General features: G+C 47.1%; 2 protein-coding genes across 2 annotated transcripts in view; one reads left to right on the top strand and one right to left on the bottom strand.

Annotated features, from left to right (window-relative positions):
- Window positions 1-2,806, top strand: part of AGK (acylglycerol kinase) — a 76,844-nt gene extending 74,038 nt beyond the window's left edge. The window contains exons 15-16 of the mRNA XM_008150526.3: window positions 872-956; window positions 1,950-2,806. Coding sequence (XP_008148748.2) covers window positions 872-956; window positions 1,950-2,087 — 223 coding nt within the window. The 3' untranslated portion in view covers window positions 2,088-2,806. The remainder of the gene's footprint in view (window positions 1-871; window positions 957-1,949) is intronic.
- A 104-nt stretch (window positions 2,807-2,910) lies between these two features.
- DENND11 (DENN domain containing 11) overlaps window positions 2,911-24,726 on the bottom strand; it is a 43,407-nt gene continuing 21,591 nt past the window's right edge. The window contains exons 4-11 of the mRNA XM_028158985.2: window positions 17,416-17,569; window positions 15,088-15,226; window positions 14,036-14,167; window positions 13,715-13,865; window positions 13,065-13,133; window positions 10,863-11,069; window positions 3,921-3,957; window positions 2,911-2,922 (exon numbers count right to left, since the gene is read on the bottom strand). Of these exons, the coding sequence (XP_028014786.2) occupies window positions 10,874-11,069; window positions 13,065-13,133; window positions 13,715-13,865; window positions 14,036-14,167; window positions 15,088-15,226; window positions 17,416-17,569 (841 nt within the window). The 3' untranslated portion in view covers window positions 2,911-2,922; window positions 3,921-3,957; window positions 10,863-10,873. The remainder of the gene's footprint in view (window positions 2,923-3,920; window positions 3,958-10,862; window positions 11,070-13,064; window positions 13,134-13,714; window positions 13,866-14,035; window positions 14,168-15,087; window positions 15,227-17,415; window positions 17,570-24,726) is intronic.

The following is a 24,726-nucleotide window of genomic DNA, read 5'->3' as shown; positions in this document are numbered from 1 at the left end:
TTCCTCTATAGAGTGTGCAGAAGCCATACAGTGACTTAAGAGTCTGACCAGTGGGGCCAATTATATTCAAATCTCGTTTAGGACTGACCTCCAAAAGTAGAAAGAAAAACTGATCATTTTGCTTAAGTGAAGCCATTATGTTCCTCATTACTACTAGCATCAGCAGCAATAGCACGGTCTCCTTTTGGTCTCTACAGGAAGTGAAATCGGGTAATGTCTGTTTCCTCTAGGTATCTGAATAGGACATTGTGGAGTTGCTCTAGCAAACTGATTACTGTTGTCAGTTAATGAAAAAGAATGGACTAATTTGCTTGGATCAGATTTTGTTCTTTTTCTACTCCCCATGACTAGCTGTGAAGCGGGGACTGTGTGTGGATAGTTATTTGGATAGTTGACTCTAACGCCATTTAGTGAAGGTAAAGATGTATCATGCTAAGTAGGCAGTTCATACGGAGACTCAGCAGACAGCTTAGTGTAAAATGGGTGGTTTATATATGGTATATATTATATAAGAAACATCTACCTTAAATTAAGTTTCTACTTTAAGAGTTGACTCACAAGAAGTACCAAATAACAGAAGTTTAGTACTTTCCCTAAATAATTTAATTTCATTCTAATTTTTGAATTTGGGGTTTTTAATAGCCCAAGAATTGGGTACATTTAGGACTAACAACATGCACAGCTCTCCACAGCAAGTAGACCTTCTCAACCCAGAACGCTGAGCAAGAGTTCTCATGGAAAAATTACAGAACCCCACGGTGTTCAATGGATGAGTCCTTAATCTCACCAAAAACGGAAGAAACTTGCTACGTTCCTGCAGGCTACTGCAGTCACCAATACTAGTTTCCAAGCTTGCTTTTTCCCCTCACAGAAGTAAAAAGGTACGAGATCCCAGGCTGCGTGCTGAGGGCACCGAGTGTCTCCAAGCCAGCCGGTGCACCCTGGTCCTGCCCGAGGTAAGGGGCGTGGCTGGCCCACAGCTCTCAGCTCTTCTTCCTTTGGGCTTTCCCTCTATTCAGACTCTCGTTCAGGGACCTAGGATGTGCTGAGCACTTTGCCAGGCTGTGGGTCACATAAAGGAGACCTGGAAGATGACAGAATCTCATGTTTTTAAGCCAAGGTTCTCTAAAGGGATCGCTAGGTCTCCTGAACTTTTCCCCCATATGTAAATTATGCAGAGTGTTACTGTATTATCACACACAGAACATTCTCAAATGTTAACAGTGGATTCTACCTTCACACTTGTCATGAAGGATCTGGAAGCAGTTTTCGGAATGGCACTAAGTTTTTCTGTGAAATGCCAAGTCTAGAGAATAATCTATGTAAGTGGAAAAAAGTGGGAAATTCCATCTCAGTTGTAAGGTTATTCTATTAGTGACACCGCAGGAGACAAGCTGCTGCAGACTGTCCTGCTTTACCCAGGAAGCACTGCAGTGCCCCCCAGTTTCATCACAGAAACGTCGAGTTAAATGCATCGACAGGGAAAAGCCGGTAGACTCTGCAGTGGTGCTTGCTACACCTTAAGTACAGAGCTAAGCAAGTCCTAAAGGGAACCTTGAACAGTCAGGTGGACATAATGGCTCTCCGAGGAGAATGTGCTGTCTTGCTCACTTCTCAGAGGAGGACCTGCAACGTGACTATGTTTATGAATTCCTTCCTCCAAGATGTGGCAGGACCCCTGTCTTTTAATATATATTTGAAGATTGTAACCTTGCTTCTCAAATCCCAAATACTCTGGTAGGAGATAGAGATTAAAAAAAAATAATAACCTTTTTCATGGATGGCGGAATTGGGATATTTCCAGAACCAGCATGATGCCCATAATAGACACTGAAATATTTTCCTAAAAGAACATTAGACTAAATCCTCAGAGGATGAATGACTTGCTCTGGTGCTGACAGGACTCTGCCAGGTGTGGTGTGTGCTGCTGAACACTCTCTTCCTCGCAGGGCACAGGGGGCTCCTTCAGCATCGACAGTGAGGAGTACGAGGCGATGCCTGTGGAGGTGAAGCTGCTGCCCCGGAAACTGCAGTTCTTCTGTGACCCGAGGAAGAGAGAGCAGCTGCTGCCGAGCTCAGCCCCGTGAGCAGCCAGGAGACGGGGCCCCCAGGACTGCACTGAGGCCACCAGTGGGACCAAAAGGGAACAAATGCCTCAGCTGTCCCCACAGTGTTGTCAGAGGATCCCCAGGGCATTTCCATGGCAAGTACCTCTGCCCTTCTCTCATTGCCTCCCAAAGTCTGCTCTGTGCACCTGCTTTCCATTAGCGCATGCTTTTCGACTCTGTGACACAGTCCTTCCCCCAGCTAAGTTCAAGGACACTCACCCTCAGCGGCTGGAAGAGGACTAGGCTAGACTTTGTCATCTTCCCAAGTACAACTGCAGTGGCAAACAGGCTCCCAGACTCCCTCCATCTGTCTGTCCTTTGGCCACCCTAGGACCTCTGCTCCCGAGTCCCGGCTGCAGGCCTCCCCTGGGCGCTGCTTGGTGAGCCCTGACTTGGCTTGTTTCAGGTCGATTGTCAACCCTAAACTGTAGGTGAGGTGTTTCCCTCTTCAGCCTGGGCTGAAATACTGTAAAATACTCCTTTTTGTTTTTTTTAAATAATGTTTCTTAGATGTTTTCAATGTTAGTTTGCATGACAACCAGCTGGGGTGCATGTTGAAAATTGACTGACTTGGGGTCCAACCCAAACCTACATAACTCAATCTGGATGGAGCCCAGGAATCTGCATTTTCCTAACAAGCAGCCTCCCTCCCTCCCCAGATAATTGTATTCCAGGCCACCCGCAGCCTCACCTGGACAGTGTTGTAAAGCCGTGTACTTCCTAGAAGTTTTTTCAAAACCAGATGTCCCGTCCCAATTTAAGTTGACATCTAATTTTTCATGGGAAGTTGCCAAAGCATGTACTTTCTGCTGTCCTGTAAATATTGATATTTTGAAATAAAATCCGTTACTTCACTCTTTTAAACATATCCGTTTACAAAAATAATAAGTTCTTTATTAGTTGAAAATTTAAAATTTTTCTCCTTGTATGTATATTTCCATACTACTTTCAGCAAAGAATGCTATCATAATGCCATCTATTTTTATGCTTGAATTTTTTAGTTCTTAAGTGTTAACTCAGTACAGAGTAAATGTTATATTTATAAAATTGATAAAAAGAATTTGATAATTAAAAATTAACTAATTTTAAGATTTAACTAATTTTATTAGAATGTTCTTTATCCTAATTATTTCATTTATCCAAGAACACATTATTTGTAGCTAAAATGGGATAGGAATGAACACTATATTCTTTGTTCCGTTTTTTATAGATTTAAGCACATCAAAGGAATTTGAAGAGCTGCATGACACTGTTATATGTCAAAAATCAGGGATCTGTTAGCAGCTTGCCGACATCTCCCTTTAGTTGGTTGAAAGCAGAGAACTAGAAACTCCCTGGTCTGCTAAGGATTTGTTAGCCAGTCATCTTCCTTTACTTTTAATCTCACCATCACCCTTGTTCAGTGCCCCTGGGTTCTGTATTCTAGAGGGCAAAGCACCTCAGTAAGGTGGATGAGAAGCACGCCTTTTGTAAAGTGGAAGGAAAAGTGGGAGCGGGCCTGGCAGGCCTACACCACGGGCGGACCAGCTTCAGGGCAGCACGTATGCTTGTGAGCCCCTTGCTGTCTGATGCTTTAAAGCGGGGCTGGGGACCTTTTTTCTGCCAAGGCCATTTGGATATGTATAACCTCATTCAGGGGCCATACACAATTATCAACTTAAAAAGTATGTTGCTTTGAAAAAAAGCTCCTAGATTTACTGAATGTCGAGTCCCGCCTACAATTACCTTGGCAGGGCCGGACGTCCCTCAGCCCTGCTTTATAAAGCAGCTACAGAAAGCCGATGTGTGAAGAGCACAGAAAACAAGGCTTACCTGTGCCTTCTTCAGAGAGGTGTTGAAAGCTGTGCTTCTGCAAAATAAATAACAGGTGGGTCTGAACAAGCAGAGTAAGGATCATCTACCCACACTGCCCATGGAGGGGAGGAGATGCTGTGGTAGAAGGAAAAGGTTTCCACATGAGCCAGAGAATTGAGCACATCCTGATTCTAGAATACAGTATAAAGGACCAGCCGGAATCTGGTAGGCAACCAGCATGTGTGTGTGTCGGTGCTTCTGTTCCTTCCATCAAAATAATGGAACTTAGCATTGGGGAGGATATTTAATCCAGATTCCTATTTTTAGTCACTTTAAATATAAATATGCCCCCATTTAAACTATATCCGTGAGACTATGGTTTCCTTATCTACTGCCTTGTCCTTCCATATAATGTCCATGCAAAGGCCATTTCGCAGTGCAGCCAGGAGAGGGTCATCCTTGTCAGCCACACCTGGGATGCTGAGGCATCCAGAGAACCGGAGCCCCTCGCCTCCTGTTTAGTACAAACCTTCTGTCAGACCAGCTTCACTCACAAGCTAGGGATATTTCTATTAAATAATTTAATGTAAAGCCTTTTGCATGCACGGTTTTCATTACTACGTGTCTGGTGCTTTACACAAGCAACTGATTCATTCAGTTCTCATAGCAGCCCTAGGAAGTAGGTAATATCATGGTCATGTAGCTTGGAAAATAGGAGCCTGGCTTAAAAACACATCAACAATGTTAGCAATTTACTGCCTTATGTTTAAAAATCAAATAAAACTAAAACTTTCGTGTCCACATACACACACATATGATACATATATGTACTATATACTATTAGAACATCTTAAAGTAACCTTTGGTCTCTGTGGGGTCCTCCTCTAGAAGTTGTCTGATGGGTTCGAGGTCCTGGCTCCTCCGGATTGCAGTGATTCCGGCTTTGGTTCCCATTACCTGGAGAATGTCTGTCCTTGGCCTCCAGGAGGACAGGCCCAGCTCTCGTGTTTCCCACACTGCCGTGGGAAGTGAGGTCAGCCGTGGGTTCTGCTCTTGCATTGGGCCGTCACTCCCTACTACAGACACATTTCTGCACTCGGTGAAGGACTGCACACACGTGTTCATGTTAAAATGTTAATTTTAATTGTAAAAATTATTTTCTGTAAATATAGTTATATCAACCTCTCTACACACAACTTGGTTCAGATATATACAGATATGATATACACAGATGTTATTTGTACCACAGAACAAAATCAATTCAAGAAACACTTTGAAATTCAGGATAATCCCAACTTTCTCTGGGCCTTTAAAATTATCATCATTGAAAACAGAGCAAGAATAACATACCTATAAGCAGTGGTACTCAGGGTAAAATTTATCAACTGACTTAGATATCATAAGATGAGGTAAAGACTTGAAACAAAAGTAGACTCAGTTTCTCTTATTGCTATAACTCTTATACTGGGGTGTTAATCAAAATAGGGGCTGGACATTTAAGGTGACAAGGGACACTATGCTTTTCCTAACTTGGGAAAAATAGGAAAATCTTTTTTTCCAAAGCTACAACTTTTTCAGACAAGGTTTATTTCTCAGACCCACAAAAAGTTTAGCCCACAAGCTGGGGGTAAATAAAGGATGTTACTTTTGTTTTCTACTCTGTACCCCTAATGGCCCCTCCCAGCCTGTCTGACAAACACCCAGAATCTATACCCCCCTCACCATGGTCTTCCTGGGCATGCTAGACTGAAACTCTCTTCCTGAAAAAATTTGTTTATACTTTTATCTTTGCTTAATTCTCCCAGAGGAAGTTTTCACTCGAATGTCAAATTAGCAATCAACTAACTCAGTGACCTCTGTGTAGACTTGTCCTTTTTTGGATCATCTCTGGCCAATCTGTAATCCCCTGCCCCGCCTTCCCAGCTATCCTTAGAAAGCAAAGCAAACTGATCTTCAGTCTAGCTGTGCTTTCCACAGCAAACAGGTGATTCCCACTGATCTCCCAGTAAGTAATTAAATCAAGTTTCTGAACTTAGGTCCTACTGTCTCTGAAAGCCCACGCTACGCTGAGCTTCTATAATAAACGGAAGAAATGAAAGCAGAGATTTACTTCCCCATCGTTACCTATATGGCATTAGAAAATGCTGATTTCCTTTCTTAATTAATGTGCAGCTTCATCCAGCTGCCCCTGTTCTCCAGCTCCAAACGTGAGTTAAAGTGCCAGTTATACTAGTAAAACTGCCTCCCACAGTGAGGAGGCCTACTCAGCATTATTACAGTTGCCCCCTTTGTACGGGCATTTTACTTAAGGTTGGGGACTATATGTCATCCTCCCTAGGACTGTCAGGTCTATCTCCTATAGAGCTCTTAAGATTTCACAGTGCTGCCCAGCCAGGTTGGTCCAGTGGTTGGGCATCGATCCATGAACCAAGAGGTCACAGGTTCAATTCCCGGTCAGGGCACATGTCCAGTAGGGGTCACACAAGGAGGCAGGTCAATGTGTCTCTCTCTATTCCTCTCCCTTCTCTCTCTAAAATGAATAAAAACACATGTGTAAGAAGATTTCACAGTCCTTGTTCACTCTCCAAAACATCTAAGTCATAAAACTTTTATGGGGTCTCAGTTGCTTCCAAATTCCCAAACTGCCCATTTCTTCTAGGATTACAGTTGGGAAAGTTCCTTCCATTCTAACATCTGCATACTCATTTCATCACACAGTAATATTGATATAAAAATAAACTTCAATTTCTTATAAGAAAAACATTAACTAAATTCACAGCCTTTCCCCATAATACTCAGTACTCCACTGGCTCCTGGGAACAGAGGTATATTAGTAACACAATGGAATATTAAAAATCTACAACTTGGGAGTAAAAGGAGCTCTTAACTCCTTCTCTTCCGTGACCTGAATCAGAAAACGGTTTTCCTGAAATGTGGGGGGCGGGGCCTGCGGATATAAGCATCTGGGTCTGCAGGATCCTCACTGGCTGCAGGACACTAGGTAGAGTTGAGCAGGGCTGGGGAAAGCCCGGGGCTGGACTTTTCTTGGATCCTCCGCCCACTAGCAAGGAACCTAACAGAGATAAAGCTGTGCATGCGTGTTGGTCCCCAGATGAACTTCCTTGCTGTTTTCTGTCATCACACTAAGGCAAGTTCACTGCCCATCAGAACACTGTCTTATGATTTCCTCCCCTCCTGTACCTCTGCAAGAATGAGCTGCTCTGGGCCTGGAGAAAGCATCTTAGTCCATTCACTGGGCCTTGTAGTTTCATAAAAAAACACACCAGAAAAACAAAACGGTCCCTGAGGTCCTGGCCTCTTCCTGAAGGGTTCCTATACCACCATTAAAAGGTTAATTTGTTACTGCCCTTTGCAAAAGTTCCCCTAACGGCCTCAGTTTAAAGGTGAATGATCTCCTCTTTTTATTGTGCCTGAAGGGCTCTCAGTGTATGAAGACAAATAGCTGGCTTCTCCTCCTCGCCACCAGCAGGAGAAACAGTGATTCAGCTGTGATTTAATTGAGCTTTGTCTTTATCCTCTAGCTAAAATATCACAGGTCGTTACACTGATAAATGAATCTTCACACACCGTATTTAGAATTACCCTGTGCTACACTTAAACTCCCCATCGCGACTTTCACGTGGAACCAAACAAGGTCAAGTTATAGATGCAAATTCCTATGCTAACTTATTTCCACCAATACATCGATGAATTCGGCTTCCCTGCCCCAGCCAAATGCAAGAAGAGGTGTCGCATGCATGACGGATATGGGAGGCATGTCTCCTAACTCAGGGCAGTCACAATTTACTGAGGCCCAGGGCCCCAACTGGGACTCCTGCGTTGGAATACATCTCAATCAGCCTGGGCAGGACGAAAGCCAAAACAAAATTCTCAACAAACCACTTGGCCCGGACTTTTTAATTAGGAGGAGATATGCCCGACCATTTCTGACTCCTTCCACAGAGAGTCCTGACTAGAGGATAACTGGTCGCAAAGGCTGAATACTGCCATCTGCCACGCCTGCAAACTTGAAAAACCCCACTTTAACAGCAGTAAAGCCCACGCCTGGATTTAGGCCTCACCAGGATTCTCGCGACCTGGGATTTCTTCTAACGCGATCTCAGGATGTCAGCGCAGCCCAGGAGTCTCAGGTCAGCCGTTCCCAGGTTGGTTCACGGCTCCCAGCACGACACAAGCTCAGGCTGAAAGGTGCCCAGGGGACCGGACAGCTGGGGCAGGAGGGCTTGCTCCAGCAACGGCCCTCAGTCAAGGGGTCACACCCCAGGTTAGGTTTCCAGCAGGTTCCAGAAGGTCAGTGGTCACGATAGGCATCCCTGCGGGCCCTCCCTCCCCCGAGCTTACAGACCGAGAAGGCAGGACCTCGAAGGATGCTCACCAACATCTTCCAGACTATAGCGATGGTTTTAGTATTTCAACAGTGACACTTAAAACCAAACCCAGGTGGCTTCCGGCTTCTGCTGCCGCCACCCAAGGATTCCTGCCTCAGACCTCACACACTCATTCCCCCGCTAGGAAACAGGCGGCGAATGATGCTGGGCTGGGCTGCCCACCCGAGACAGTGGGGAGGAGGCAGGGGGATGGCAGTCAGGTACCAGCTTTCAAAGGGGAATCTCCATATCTCAATCCAAGCAAGAAATGCTCGGGAGATGACAAACTGCGACAAAGGTGATACAGAGCCAGCGTGCACGCTGGTCAGCCAAGCAGAGGTGGCACCACACCGACTTCCTGGCCCCATGAGGAAGCTGCAGGGCAGGGAAGGAAGGCAGGGAGGGGACAGACAGGTTCTGCTTTGGGGGTCAGCTGGGCCCAGGTTCCCCATGATTTAAGACATGGCACAGCCTCGTGGGTATGTTCCCCACTGGGGCACCCAGACCCCAGCCCTCTGCATGGCATGAGGGTGGACGTACAGACATGCCAGACAGATGGCTGCCCACAACAGTGGAGTTGAGCGAAGCCCACAGCCCCTGACCCCCATTCAAAGGGGACTCCAGGAGCCTCGTTTTCACCCCACCACCTGTACCTCAGCACTGCCGAGCTCCGAGTTACAAGACCACAGACACAAGTGTCCGCATGCACACAGACCGGAGCCCAAGTGCTGAAAAAGCCTTCTTCCAACACACGCCCCAGTTCCACGGACACAGTGTCTGCCCGTGTCCTCCACGGGAACCTGTCCTGCCCTTCCACCCCACCCCTGCTCCGACCCCCCCACCAGCTTTGCACCCCTGAACCTTTCGCACACCACCGACAGTAACCAGGACTCGCCCGGTGAGGCTGCCCCCGGGTGAGAGGGCGCTCCTCTAGGAAAACCGCAGGGCAGCTTCCGCTTGCACACAGATGTTTTCTTCTATGAACACACATACGATTGACGTGACTGCAGAGAGAGAAATGTACTGCACAGTCTACATTTCAATGCCCACGCTTATTTACATATTTACAGAAAAGGCACTGCCGTGATGGCTCGGTGCCTGTCGGCGGTCCCAGGTGTGCATTTCTGTAGCCTGGAATTCCTTCGTAAGGAGCCGCAGTGAAAACACTGAGCTCAGTCATGCGACTCACCCACTGGAGGGTTTTTTCTCTCTGCTGTGTGCACTAGCCTGGCTGCAGCCTGGCCACAGACACGATACACTGATGGCTATTCCAGTAACAGCCGGGCAGGAAGGGGGCAGGGGAAGGAATTATTTCCTTAAGTCAAAATCCTAAATTACTGCCCTAAGACTACTCACAGGAGCCGGCTTCCTAGGTCACCGAAGCTGACATCCATCGAACGCCCAGCCAAAGCAAACAGGCAGGGACCGACGGGAGCTGTCTGGACTGAAGCCTCTGAGAGGAAAGCAGAAACTCACCTGATACTTGGGTTCCCGACCGCTCTCCCGGGAAAGGCACTGTCATATTTGCTAACAACCTGATAGGTCCCTGTCCCCAGTTACTTAGCTCAAGGAACGTCCTCTCTGCAGGAGGAGCTCTGTGGGCTTCATGCTCGCCCACGGTCTTGCTAACGTGCTCTCAGCTCGGTGTTAACCAGCTCAGATCCCGGCTGGATCACAGAATCCAGGGAGGCTCTGCTTTGATCCGAGGCTCTACTGGTCACGCCTCCGGAGGGCTCACCCGGATGAAGGCACATCTTCTATCCTGCACCTCAATTCCTCCATCTTTGGGCAACAAATGCTAGTCTTTAAAAATACCCAAATTATTCTAAGAGGATGGGTAGCCCTCAAAGGAGACTGAACTGGAAAATGGATTTGCCAACCCATCCCGAGAGGGGGATTCTGAGGAAGAGGAATACTACACTGAGTGGCCGCCAAGAACTGGGAGGAGTCTCAGCTATCAAGGAGCCTCTCCTGTCGCCCTGACCCAGGAGAAGCTCGTACTTGGGGTCAGAAACATCCTTCTGTCCCACTCTGAGCTCTCTCCTCACAGGAAGACACAGATTTGCCTTAATAAACAGAAAAGTGGACCTGACCCCCAGACTGGACTCTCAGAACTGATGACCTTGAAAGGTCACCTGGTCTAGCTTCCGCCACGGGACACCCACCACCACACTTAGGGAAGACGTGGTCTCATCCTTGAATCCATCGCGGGCCACAGGCCACACAGAGTTCCGGAACAGTCCACCTGTGTCTCCAGAGACCAGCCCACTCCTAGCGACACTTGGCCTTTGCCGCATCTCAGGGCATTCAACAAGGAGATGAGAGAGTCAACGCGGATGAGAACACCCGACACCAAAGCAGGCAGCAACTCTGGGAGAAGGTGGCAGACTGCAGCGGCCTACCGAAGCAGCACACAAAACCGCGGCAGTCTCATCTCACCTCTCCGGAGCAAGGGAAGAACGGCGATTGCAAAAATTACATCGGTTGGAAAGTATAAACAATATCCCTTTGTATCCATGTAATAAAAAGTGAGCCCTGGGGGGGCCTGGCAGAGTCCCCCGCAGCAGCTCACCGACTCCCCTCCTATGGGCAGCAGGGGTTGTCGATGACCAGCATGACGTCGATGCCGTAGGCCTCCAGCAGGTCCATGAGGAAGCTGCGGTCGCCCTGGGGGTCCAGGCCCATGCCCCGGGCATGCTCGGCTGTCAGAGTTTTGTCTTGACTGGCAGACACCTCCAGCAGTGTCTGGAATATCCGGTTGTTTTGCTCGAGGAAAAACCTGCATTCCCGGGACAAGATACAGAAGAGGGAGGGCAGAAAAGACAAGAAGCTCACCAGGGAGTCCACGCCTGGGGAACCAGGCCACACTGTCTTGTTGAATATACCTTCCAATGGTTTAAAAAATCAGGAATCTCTTTTTAAAAAGAAAACAGGACCAAAGTTAAACGGAAGGGATATTCAAGTAAAACTAAGATTGGCAAAGAAAACACTGGCATTAATCCCGGTATGATTCGGGGAATCTCTGAGCAAGCGATGGCCTGCCGAGAGGGGACCAGAAGGTTAAACACGGCCTCGGGGGAGGTATGGGGGGGTGGTGGCCCTGTGCTGTGTTCCTCTCTCTGCTTAGTCACAGGGGAGTTAAGACAACAACTGGGGCTCCAGTTCTGAGGTCAGGACTTTCAGAAAGAAACAAATGCACCTGCTGAGCCTGGGCTGGGTAACAGCGGCGGCGGCAGGAGGCTCTGAAACAACTGACGCCTGGGCCTCTGCAGGCCACACTGGCCGACACAGGTGCCCACGTTAAAGGTGCAGCTCTGAGGAGCTGGGGCGGGCATGGGGCGCTCTGAAACCAGCAAGGCTGCGGGTGACAGGTGAGGGAGACACAGAGCCAAGCTGCAGGAACCAGCACTGCCACAGCTGACCATCATCCTTGGTGTCTGTTTCCCTTTGATTACTTTTTTAAAATTATTCACAGAGCATGCTCTCATGTCACTGATTTGTAGAACCACACGAATATATGAACCGGGTCCAGAGAAGGCATTTGGTGTCTAGACTGCTCGGCTGTGTCCCACAGTGCTCTCGGGCTCTGCAACGGCGCCTCATGCCCAAGGACGCCGTGGACAGCCAGGAACTCCAGGTGCCTGGAGCTGACATCCATCGAACGCCCAGCCAAAGGAGACCATTCCCAGGTGCTCTGACACCTCAATAGCTTGTAAGTGGGCGCTAGAAAGTACACTTTCTCAGGATCACAGTCCTGCACGTTGTTGAAATGTCAATATTACATTTTCAACACCAAAGCCAGAGAGGGTTCTCGCAGCAACCTGTTCCCCATCCGACCCAGGACGGGGCGCAGGGAGACCACACCCCACCCAGGACGGGGCAAAGGAAGTGACTGCACCTCTGTTCTCCTCACTGAGCACTAGTTCAAAGCTGCTCAGGAATGAAATTGATACTCCGAGGCATACAGGCTGGGGCTCCCACCCTGACCACCAACAGATCTGGGGGGGGTGATTTCATTAGGTTCAAGGGTTAATTTTTTCAGATTATCCCATAAGATTCAGTGCAAAGACTGCTCTATTCAAAGGCAGCAGTGGAAGAGAAGTCCCTGAGTCCTGAGGGACAGACAGCTCCTATGCAGTGGACAAACCCCAGGACCCCATTTCCTCTTAATGACCTTCCCCTGCTTCTTTCCTTAACTCCTCTGGGGCCCCCCACTAACAGCATGTCAGGGTTCAGGGCTGACTGTATGGAGCCCAGCTCTGAGTGCCCTGGGCAGTGGGAAGGAAAAAGGGAACGTGCAATAAACCTGACAAGCTCGGGGGGCACATGGCGGCCTGACAAGCTCACTGACCAAGAGTGACCCCACGGGACGTTCTGACCACCAGTCCCTAACTGGGCAGGTCACGGCAGGCAGTCCCACCCCAGGCGCACAGCTCCTCAGCAAAGGTCTGACTCTGCCTTACGTGAGCTCCGCCCACTGTTGTCGTGTAGCTCGGACAACACAGTCAGTGCGCTCCATGCACCGTCCTTCCGTCTCCTCCTTTGATTCTAATGCATAAAATCAGCTGCAAAACTGCCCTTCTCCAGAGCATTTGAGATTTTGCTTCCCAGCAATTGTCTCTCTCAAAGTCAAAAACTATGTTTCTTACATGGACAGCAGCAATGAGGCACCTCCCTGGACGGCAGTGTGACCTGGGAGGGATCCGGCCTACATCTCTGGTGCTAATGGGGCCCTCAGGGAGCCCCCACAGCCCAGCCCAGCCCAGCAACTTACAGCACAAAGAGGTCCTCTTCACACGGGCCGTAGTCCCCCTCCACCTCCTGGGAGTACAGCAGCGTCTGCCTGTTGTGGGGAAGCACCATGAGACTCTGCAGGGCTGCAAGGTCTCATTGGCTAGGTCATCGTGAGGGCGTCCATGGACCACCTCCACCAAGGAAGGAGGAGGACCCAGAGCAGGGCCCCATCCAAAAGCAGGGAGAGAAGGGGCCAGACAGGAATAAATAGGGCTGGGAGTCAAACCCTGGATCCAGGGTTGGATCTGGTCCTGTGTCACCTCAAGCAAGTGGTCATCTTTCCCATTTGCCCATCAGGTGGGATGCTAATGAGGCCACTGGTTTCGCAGGACAGTGAATTGTGGGGCATTATGAGGCAGCTCAGTGCTGCGGTGCACATGCCAGATGCTTCATGCCTGCCTCTGCCCTGGGCTTCGCAGATTCAAGTCCAACAGAAAGCAGCCCCCCGACACAGATCTGCTATGCTGTCAGGAGGCTGTGCTCGGCCCTGCTTCCTCACCGCCCAGCACCCAGGCCTGCCATGTGTTCTGAGGGGAGGGGTGGGCTGGATGGGATGGCACAGAACCGGGCCCAGGAGTCCCACCTGGGGACATCTCCCCGAGAGCGTTGCCGGGGCTGCCGGGGCTCTACCTCTGCTCGTTGAGCCGCCGGTACTTCTCCCGGTCGGCGCTGTTGATCTTCAGCAGGGGCTGCAGGTGGTCATGGTGTGTCTTCACATTCTGGTTGTCCACGTAGACATCGTATAGCTCCCGCTTCTCCTCGAAAATCTTCTCTGTGGTGCCTGTGAGACCCGAGGGCAGGAGCTGGGACCCAGAGGCCGTCACCCGCCGGGGAACAGGAGCCCAGGAGCCCGAGTCCCTGAGGAGAAGAGCCCCTGGGGAGCCGGGAGGCTGTGGAAGGTACTCGGGGCAGGGGTGTGTGGGCAGGAGGCGGGGAGGGCCCTGTACTCACAGGCCACATAGGACACCTCTACCTCCAGGCTCTCGATGTCAGCCACATTCACATAGAAGAAAGGCTTGGACTCAGGAATGGTGCCCCCGAGGCCAGGCAGGGAGACGTTGGCCAGGCAGCAGCAGCAGTACACTGTGGGGACAGAGACTGTGAGGAGTAAAGTCTGTCCCTCCCAGCCCTTCCGCCTGCGAAGCCGACCGGCCCTCTCTGAGCCCTCAGCCTCCAAGAATGCTATGGAGGGCTTTGCTCTATGCTGCCCAGGCACCTGAGTAGCAGGTGGTCCTGATTCCAAGGAGGTGATGGAAGCCTGTTAGGTACTGCAGCAGAACTGAGGTCCTCAAGGCCACACCAGTGATGCCTACAAGACCCAGTGAGCAGGCCTCAGTCTTCCCCGCACTAGGGCTTGCTTAGGAGGGGCACTGCTGACCTGACCTCCTCAACATTCCCGCCTACTATGACCTCCACCTTCTGGCCCCTCCCTCCTGACAGTCCCAACTCAGTCTCCTCTGTCTTTCTCCTTATGGTTTACCTCCTGAGCCTCTCTTCCCTCCCTCTCCCCATGGTGATTAGCCCAACATTCCCCAGGGTCCTGACCCAACTACACCAGTGCCCGGTGGACATCTGGAGAAGGCCTCACAGCACACACTCACCATGTCCAAAGTTCACCCTCACACCACCTGCTCCTCTGGTGGCCCTACCATCCTTGTCACCCTAGACTCTTCCACCATTACAACCTCACAAACATCTGAACCTTACAACCCAACCACGCACCAAATGCTGTCAAGCTTATCTCTTAACTACAATCCATCTTCTCTGCTCTAATCCAGACCCTTATCTGTCATGGCACCACTGGTACGTCACCCAGTGCATTTTCTGCATTGCCACGAGTCCACATTCTAAATTCAGATCCAACCAGGTCACTCCAGGCTTAAAACTCTGGCCCTCTCCCTTGATATGGCCCAGACCCTTCTGAACTTGGTCAACAATGGAAAGACTCGAGCATTTGCCCTGGGGGAACTCAGGAAGAGCCTCTGACATTGGCCTCTAGTTACCTCGATAGCACACGACACCCACAGGAGGGGGAGAAAATATCAGAATGCGCTTTCGAAGTAAGGCAAATTTCCAAAGAATGAGGATCTGTTCTCCAAAGAACTTAATAAACTGAGACATGCAGCCAGCTGGGTGTGTGATCTGAAAAAATAAAAAGAGAGGAATAGCTTGTTAGAAACGTCATTCAAAAAACATTCAAACAATAAAAACAATCACAACAATTAAAACACTTGGAGGCTGAACAGCACACTATTAAATAATGAGTGGGTTACCAAAAAGATCAAAGAAGAAATAAAAAAACATCCTGGAAACAAATGACAATAAAAACACAACAATCCAAAATCTTTGGGACACAGTGAAAGCAGCTCTGAGAGGGAAGTTCATAGCATTACAGGCCTAACTCAAAAAACAAGAAAAACTGGTAATAAACCATCTAACTCTGCAACTTAAAGAATTAGAAAGAGAGCAACAAGAAAATCCCAGAGTGAGCAGAAAGAAGAAAATAATAAAGATCAGAGCAGAAATAAATGACATAGAGACCAAAAAAACAAAAAAAAAAAAAAAACAATACAAAAGATCAATGAAACCACTTCTTTGAAAAGATAAACAAGATTGATGAGCCTCTAGCTAGGCTCACCAAGAAGCAAAGAGAGAGGACCCAAATAAACAAAATTAGAAATGAAAGAGATGAAATAACAACAGACCACACAGAAATACGAAGAATCATAACTCTATTCCAACAAACTGGGCAACCTAGAAGAAATGGACATATTCCTACAAAAAATATTCAATACAGGTGGGTGTGAACCCCTCTAAAATAAACACCAAATTATAACCAAACAGATGCAGGGATGGTTACTTCCACATAAAGTGATAGTTTCCTCTTTCAAAGTCTCATCTTTAAATTAGATGCCTATCACTCAACAGTTCTCCTGACACACTGAAGTTTGAGTTCAAGGGTCATTAACTACTCAGGAGAGACAGGTGCTGGGAAAACAGGACCGAACAAAACTTCTTAAAAATCATAAATAGAAGTATCTGATGTGACAGTACACCCCAGCGAGAATATTTGACTCACAAACATTACTGGGTGCTGGAAGGTATAAAATGATGAGCAAAGGGTCCCAAATTAGGTCCGCAAATACATGGGGACCCAGCTGCTGTGCGGAATGAGGTCTCTGCGAAGCTTGGTGGCCGCCTCTGAGCCCCTCAGCCTCCAAGTATGCTATTGAGGGCTTTGCTCTGTGCTGTCCAGGTACCTGAGTAACCAGGTGGTCCTGCATTCTGAGGTCACTGGGAGGAAGACCCACAGGGCCTGCTGGCGGAACAGTCCACTGCACTTCAACTGCAACCATCTCTCCTTTCATGGTAAACACAGGAGCCTATCACTCAGTCAGTAAGTTACAGAGGCCCTCAGTCCAAAGCCCTTAAGGAACCCAATGCTCCCAACAACTACGTGAGCTCAGAAGTGGGTATACTTCTCCAGTCGAGCCTTCAGATGAGATTCAAACCCTGACTGACACCTTAACTGTAGTCTCACAAGAGATCATGAAGCAGAGTACCCAGCTAAGCCGTGCCTGATTCCTGACCCACAGAAACTGTGAGATGATAAATATGCACTGGTTTAAACCATTAATTTGGGAGCCACTGTTGGCCATGCCTTCCCTCAGCTTGGAGTCAGCATCCCTCACTTTCTGCCTATCCAAACACATCAGGGATCACCTCCTCTTCCAAAAAGCCTTCCCTGATTTCTCCCTTAAACTCATGACATAATTTCTCTATCAGGAAGCTCAAGGTTTCTGAAGTATCTTGTGATCACCTACAGGGTCACAAGTTCATAGTCATCTTTTTCCCTCCCAACACCTAACACTTGGCCAGGTATTTTGTTAACTGTAAACAAATATATCCTAGTACAAAGGCAAAGTACTTCAGAAAAAAATACACATAAAGCAATATCCAAAACACTGTAACAAAAAAAAAAAAAAAAGTGATACCTGCTTTAACTCTTCATCGTTAGCTCAAATGTCTGACTTTAAAAATGTCTGAATCAATAGATTCAAACCCACCTCTTTCCCCCCAGAATCCACCCCGACTGGCCTATCAATACGATTTTGCACAAAGATTTTGAAGGAAGGGTCTAGAAAGCAGTGTTTAAGGTAACTTGCTTTACATTTTAAAAGAACCCAAATGCTAGTTAGCAATCCTATTCTATCAAAAGTGGATGTTGGGCACGAGCCCAAGACATAAATTCCTTATTAATTAAAAACACAACTAAGCACTACTGTATGCAGACACAAGCCCAGGATGTGCAAGAGTACAGCAGACCTCACCTTCATCTCCGGGTACATGTACCGGTGGATGGAAGGCAGCCAATAGACGGGGGGCAGGCTGCCCCCCCTCCCGGGACCAGCATGGAGCACCCCTTTCTTGTCCTCGTAGAAGGCAGCCAGATGGGAGTAGTGTCCTGGTGTCTCCAGTTGGTGTCTGCAAACAGGCACATACAGGGTGAGATCGAGACCTGGTGGCTGCCACAGTTCTGTCCCTCACCCCCCGCCTCCACATCCCCATCCCAAGGGCTACAACACTTGGGCAAAGGCCCTGATAAACTGAAAGACCCCTTTTCTGAGGTTGCCCAGGACGCCCCTTTGGGAATTACAGGAGATCCTTAGGAAAAGCTCCAACATGGGATCCGATACTCCCTGACAGGTGGGGGACACATTCCCCTGCTCACGGGGAACAGGCAGAATTCTCAGACTGTGACCAATGCCTATCGTTCCTGGGCGAGGTGTGCTGACCACTGTGTGGGGCTTCCCAGAGCCTGGCTGTGGGCCTGAGAAGGGGGGCCTGGGAAGACCACGATCCCTGTTCTGAGCTGCTCTTTGTTGAGCAATCATGCTTGCGGCTTTGTTGTTGTGAGAGAATAAGAGGAAGCAGTGTTTCAAACAAGAGGAAACAATTATCGGATGTCGCTAAGGGCTCAGAATTTCTGCACCAAGTAATGAACAAAAAGCTCAGAATCTCTTCCTCCCCTCCCCGCTTCCCCACTTGGGATGGCAGGGTCTGGTGGTGGGCAGCCCTGCCAACTGACCCCAAATCAAGAAAGCTGCCTGGAGGCCCTGGACCACTTGGACAATAGGGATCCTGCCTTCAGGGCGAATGCGGGAGTGCAGGGAGTACTATTTGGCACTGTTTAATGGGGGTGTTAAGGGTTGAACTGTGTTCCCCCCAAAAAATATGTTGGAGTTCTAACCCCCAGCACCTCAGAATGTGACCTTATTTGGAAACTAGTGACCTGGTGCATGGATTCGTGCACATTGAAAGGCAATTAATTAGAAGGTGGCCGGCGGGGCAGGACTGGGCGAGAAGGGCCGGACATGCCCTGGAGCCAACCTCCCACGATCCCTCCCTGGCATCTGCAGAGTGAGCGGGGGTCCCTCTGGCAGATACGGTCCCTCAACCTGGCCTGTAGGGATAGGGTCGAAACCAGTTCTCTGACATCCCCCGAGGGGTCCCGGAGTGCGAGAGGGCACTCTGCAAAGTTGCTGTCGTACAAGGTGTGGAACGCAAACGCAAGTGTGCAGTAAACCAGATTTGGGGCCGACAGTGCCCCAGCAACAACATAACCCATGGCTGAAGGTGGAATCGTGCGGCCCCGTGAGGAATCAGGCTCTTCCTCTCTGGATTTGGGGTGCATCACCCGAGAACCGCCGCTGCCAAGTCACTGCAGCTTGGCAGCTCCTGTGTTGAGCGTCTGCCCACTGGTGGTCAGTGTGCATCATAGCTAGGTCGGACGGACACTTACTAGTAGCATATTAGCCATTTAGATAGATAAATAGATAGACAGACAGATAGATAGATAGATAGATAGATAGATAGATAGATAGATAGATGATAGGGTCTTTACAGATAATTAAGGTGAGTCTTAACCCAAAGTGACTGGGTTCCTTATAAAAAGAGGAGATTTGGACACAGCCACACACATGCAGGGAGGACGCCTTGAGAAGATGAAGGCCGAGAGCAGGAGTGATCATCTACAAGCCCTGAAGGCAAGGCCGCCAGCAAACCCCACTGTGGAGAGGCAGACACATCACCCCTCCCAGCCTCACAGGAGCCAGCCCTGCCAGCACCTTGATTTTATTCTTTGGCCTCCAGAATGTAAGAAACACATTTCTGTTCTCAGTCACCCAGTTTTTGGTACTTTGTTAAGGCAACCCTAGGACATAGGGAGGAAAAAGAGAGGCACCTACACCGTTTTAGCCCATTTGTTCTTTCTCGGCACCCTACAATTTTCTCCCACTGCAACAAAAAGGAATCCAAATCTAGCTTTACGGTGCAAAGGGAGGCTCCTCTACGGCTGGAACATCAAAGACTAACACAGGCCATCTCCCCAAACTGTCAGTGTTGCTGACCGCAAATGCTGACACAAACCACTAGACCCAAGACTTTCATCGTCCAACCAGCTCCACTCCAGAGTGACCAGCGCCCCAGCCTGAGGCCACGGCTGCTACTTCACCTTGAGGTCCCAGGCAAGTCACTGCACTTTTCAAAACCCACGTTCTCCTTCCTTAAAATGCAGATGGTACATTTCAATAGACACTGGCACCACCTAGATTACTTAGAGATGTAAATGAAGTAGAAAAGGTGCCTGGCGCCATTTGTGACACATCAGTCACGGCACACATCAGTCCCAGTGATCCTGCAGCGGCTAGCCAGGCGCACAGGGAGGGCTGAAAACCAGGGGCATGGGGAAAGCTCTGGGCAAACCCAGGAGGAGACCTTCAGGCAAATTTACATTTTAAAAAGAAAAAAAAAAATTAACTACCTTCAATGAATGATTACTAAAATAAGTGTATCCTGAGTAATAGCTCTCTAACTCGGGGGTTCCTGTACATTCTGCTTTAAGCTTTGCCCAGGGAACTTATCATCACTTCTCTCCCTCTTACAGAAAGGTTCCTGCGGATGGGAAACCTGCGGTGACTCACTCAGTTGTGTTTGTCTATCTGAGCAGATGGCAGCTTTCAGACACTCTTCAGGGCTGTGTATCAAACTGACGCAAGTGTGATTAATACAAAATAACACAAAGACGAGATTATGTTCAAGGGTGTTTTCATTAGGACCTAATTTCCCTAAAGAGAAGAGAGAGATTCGTTTACTGTTTCTTTTGTACTGTATTTTCCGAATTAAAGGGGTAATTTATGTAACGCTTTATTACCGTCTCGGTTCATTGGTGATTGGCTGCTCTGCTGACTGTCTGTTCTGCTTGGCTGCATTAAATGCTATGCTTGAACCAAGACTCTAAAGAAAAGCTCTGAGTCAGGGTCCCTTAGACAAAGAGCTGGCTTCAGGATCCTGTCCTCTGACCGCCTCAGACACTCCCAGCTGATGGAGTGGAGTGGGCAGGAATATGAAATGTAGAATATGAACATCGACATCAACACAAATTGGCAGTTCCTGCGTAATTGGTAAACAACTGTGGTATGAAAGCCTCAAAATGTGAACACTACAGATTTTGCAATAAACAAGACTGATCATCAAACCATAATGCCAAGATAAACCGAAAGGTGCTGCAACAAAGCTCAGTGCCAGAAGGTAAAGGGGGCATACAGATTGTGCAGGAGACCTCCACGGTGATCTTACCTAGGAGGATGCACAGATTAACAATTACCATGTGGAAATGTAGGCCACGCATCTATGCAGATGTCCAAGAGGCGTGACATGGTAAAAGCTGACGAGTAATTGACATAACACTAGTACATGCTACTGATATGAAGCTCAGGCTTCTGGGCCAGATCAAGGATCCCGGCAGGACCAGAGACACTGGCGGTCTCCAGAAACGCACAGCCTCTTCACAGATACGGGCGTTTATGAGACCATGCAGACTCCCACTGCGGCTCTCCCTGCCTTCCCCCACCACACCCAGCAATAAGGCATCCGGGGTAAGAATGAGAGATGCCGCTGGGCAATGACTACACCATCGCTGGGAGTGTTCATTACCCTCTGAACCAGTCTGTCTTCTGGCTTTGCAAGTGCAGGAAAACATGCATTTCCACAGACTGCTGGTGCAGGTCCATATGCTACCATCTTCTGCAGGGTCACTTGCAATGTCTATTAAATTGTACACTGTATATACCCTTGACCCTAGGGTTCCATTTCAAGGAATATGGCGTAAAAAACTCCATATATGGATGTGAACAATCATTTACCTACAGGGATGCTCATTTTATAGTGGTGAAAAAACAAGAAGCAATCTAGAAGCTCCCAAATGGTGAAATAGTTACATAAATTGTGATCATCTATATGCTGAAATGCAATGAAACCATCAAAATGACGGTGAGGACTCAGTTATTATATACTAAAAGGTTAGAAAATTTAGATAGTGAATGACTTGTGTGTTTTTTTAAATTAACATGTATGTGCTTATTTATAAAAGGGCAAAAGACTAGAAGGATATAAATGTTAACAGTAGATATGTCTGGCTGGTGGTGTCATGTTCTTTTTTTCTTGGAGTTTTGTGTTTATTTTTCCAAGTTTTCTATGTTAAGTATATGCTAATTTTATATTTAGTCTTTTTAAACATTTTATTATGGAATGTTTGAATTATACGCAGAAAGTAGAAAGAAGAAAATAATAAACCCTCTATCCATCACTTAGCTTCAACTATGATCAATGTTTTATCAATATGGTTACATCTATATCCTGTTCCCCTCCACTCTTTTTCCTGAAATGTTTTAAATATTTTATAATATTTTACCTATAAATACTTCAGTTGGCATCTCTAATGGATAAAATCTAATTTAAAAAATAGCATAACCACCATGCCATTATCTCACCTATATTTATAATGATACCTTACTATAAACTAGTATCCAGTCCACATTCAAATTATGCCAGCTGTGTAAGGAAAAATATCCTGCAAATAAATTACATCTAGAAAATTTTTACTTTAGAAAATTTACTTTCATTTGTAATGCTAACAGCAAGTCACCCAGGTAAAACATACATGGTGTCAAAACAAGCCAAAAGAAAATCATTTGGGCAAAAAAATGAAAAAGGATCGTAAGTCAAATTTATAGAAAATATTCCTTTATTAACTTTTGGTCGAGAATATGTTTGTATATTTTCAGAAAACAACTCCGAGACATGTGGATTCCTGCAACAGAGAGGAATTGACAGGAGTGCTCCAGCCATGAAGTCAGAAGAGAAACAGTCCAGAGATGGAAGACGCTGACAATGCCTTGCCATACTAGCAGTCAGCAGATATGCGTCACTGCAGGTTGCCCAGGACCAAACCAGAGAGGGTCGGACCTGCATTACCACCATTTGTCCACCATCCAGAACTGAAATATCATTGCTGTTATAAACACATAAACAACTGTTGGACATAGAAACCGGGACTCAAAAGAACTGTTGGCCCAGAAAGAAACTCACTATAGACTGATTCATTTGCCTCTCAGCATAACCATTATTGCTTGTCTCATTTTCGGTTCCTATAAGTGTATTCCTAGTATCACATGAGCTCACTCATCTAGAGGAAAAGATGAACAACATAGACTGAAGAACAAGAACAGCATCGATCAGACTGTCAGACCTCAGAGGGAAGGTAGGGGAGGGTGGGGACAAGGGAGATAGATCAACCAAAGGACTTGTGTGCTTGCATATGAGCCTAACCAGTGATCACGGACAACAGGGGGAGGGGGGCATGCGTGTGGGGGGGTTTAGGAAGGGAACGGGGGGGGGGGGGCGGTTGATGACAAATATGTGATACCTTAATCAATAAAGTAACCTTTAAAAAAATTATGCCAGCTGTCCCCAAAATGTTGTTTGAGTTGGTTGTATGAATCAAGATCTAAGCAAGGTCCTAAAATTTAGTGACGTGTCTTAACTCTTTCACTTTATAACTCTCCCTCTTCCTTTTCTCATTGTTTTATTATAAAGCAGCTCTCCAGCCTCTTGGGATTATTAAGGAAGAGTCACAGAAAGGAGTTGTAGATGAACCACTAATAAGTAAGTTTGGGATATCAGAAATAAGAACGAATATAAAACAGAAATTAAGTGTTTTCAGAAATCAAGTCTGGTTAGTTTATATAAACATCATGACTGCAATCTAGTATCACCCCGGCCTAGACCCGGGCCTCCCTCACGATGCTTCTTTCTTTTCCTCATAGTCTCTCTTTCAAGTCTCTTCTCTCGTGTTACCTCAAGCCCTCTTCAACCACCTTTCTAGCTATAACTCAAAATCTAAAAGCCAGAAAAGATTAATGAATTCACCGAAGGAAAGAATCTGCATGACAAAAAAGTAATGTTAGACAATAAATGACAAAGTGGAAAAATATTTTCAATTTATGTCACAAAGAACAAATCTCCCATTGTACAGAGAACTCCTATAAATTAATTTTTAAAAGGCCAACAAACCCAAAACAAATGTATGGGAACAGTTCACAGAAAAGACAAATAATTCAAACTCAACCTCACTTGTAAGAATAAAAATGCAGCCCAGGTGGTATGGCTCTGTGGTTGAGCATCGACCTATGAACTAGGAGGTCACAGTTTGATTCCTGATTCCCAATTCCCAGTTGGGGCACATGCCCAGGTTGCAGGCTCGATCCCCAGTAGGGGGCATGCAGGAAGCAGCCCATCAATGATTCTCTCTCATCACTGAAGTTTATATCTATCTCCCTCTCCCTTCCTCTCTGAAATCAATAAAAATATATTTTTTAAAAAACGCAAATTAAAACTACTCATGCACCACGTTTTACCTATCAAAATGCCAAAAATTCAAAGCTTTTATCTTTGTGTTGGCAATGTGGCGAGGAAACAGCACCCCCTTGGGCATGCAAAACGGTACAATCTCTATGGAAAGCAATGCAATGATCTCTCTTAACATTATAAATACATATACCCTTTGAACCACTAGTTTTATTCCTGGGAATTGAATGTACACATATCCTGCTGACTTATGAAATGATACTTGTTCATGGGTGTTCAGTGCAGCGTTATTTGAAATGGCAAAAGACTGGAAAGAACCAAGTGCCTATCAATGCAAGACTTGACAAAGAAAACCTGGTTCTTCTATACAGGGCACATTAACAACTGTAAGAAACAAAAAAGAAACATCGTTGAAGATATGAAATATGAGAAGACCACCCAAATATAGTGTTTAATGAAAGAGGCAAGGCACAAAACAGGTAGAGCATGTCACCTTTTATATGAAGAGGGGGAAATGAGAATCTACATTTGTATTTGTATAGACACATACACAAGGTCTAGAAAAATACATGAGAAATTGACAGTGATTACTGGGATAATTGGATGGATGTGGGAACTGGGTAACAACTTGTTTGCTAGTGGTAGAGACTGCCATTCTCTCCTTCCTTTAGTAAAAGACCTTCCAAATTTTAGCTGCTCACATGGCCACCAAGTTTAAGACCACATTTCCCAGACTTTCTTGCTGTAAGGTGTGGCCAGTGATTAAGATGTGACCAATGGAAAGCGAGCAGAAGCAATGTGTTCCTGGGACATGCGACATGCTAATGATCAGTAGGCTTCTACCATGTGGATAAAGACAATTCTCTAGAAGATGGCAGAAGACAAGACAGAAAGACCTGGGTCCCAGGATGACCCAGAAGAACAGAGCCACCTAC

Source organism: Eptesicus fuscus, chromosome 14 (assembly GCF_027574615.1).
Source record: "Eptesicus fuscus isolate TK198812 chromosome 14, DD_ASM_mEF_20220401, whole genome shotgun sequence".
NCBI lineage: Eukaryota > Metazoa > Chordata > Mammalia > Chiroptera > Vespertilionidae > Eptesicus > Eptesicus fuscus.
The sequence above is the reverse complement of the archived record's forward strand: the minus strand, read 5'-3'. Positions and strand labels throughout refer to the sequence as shown.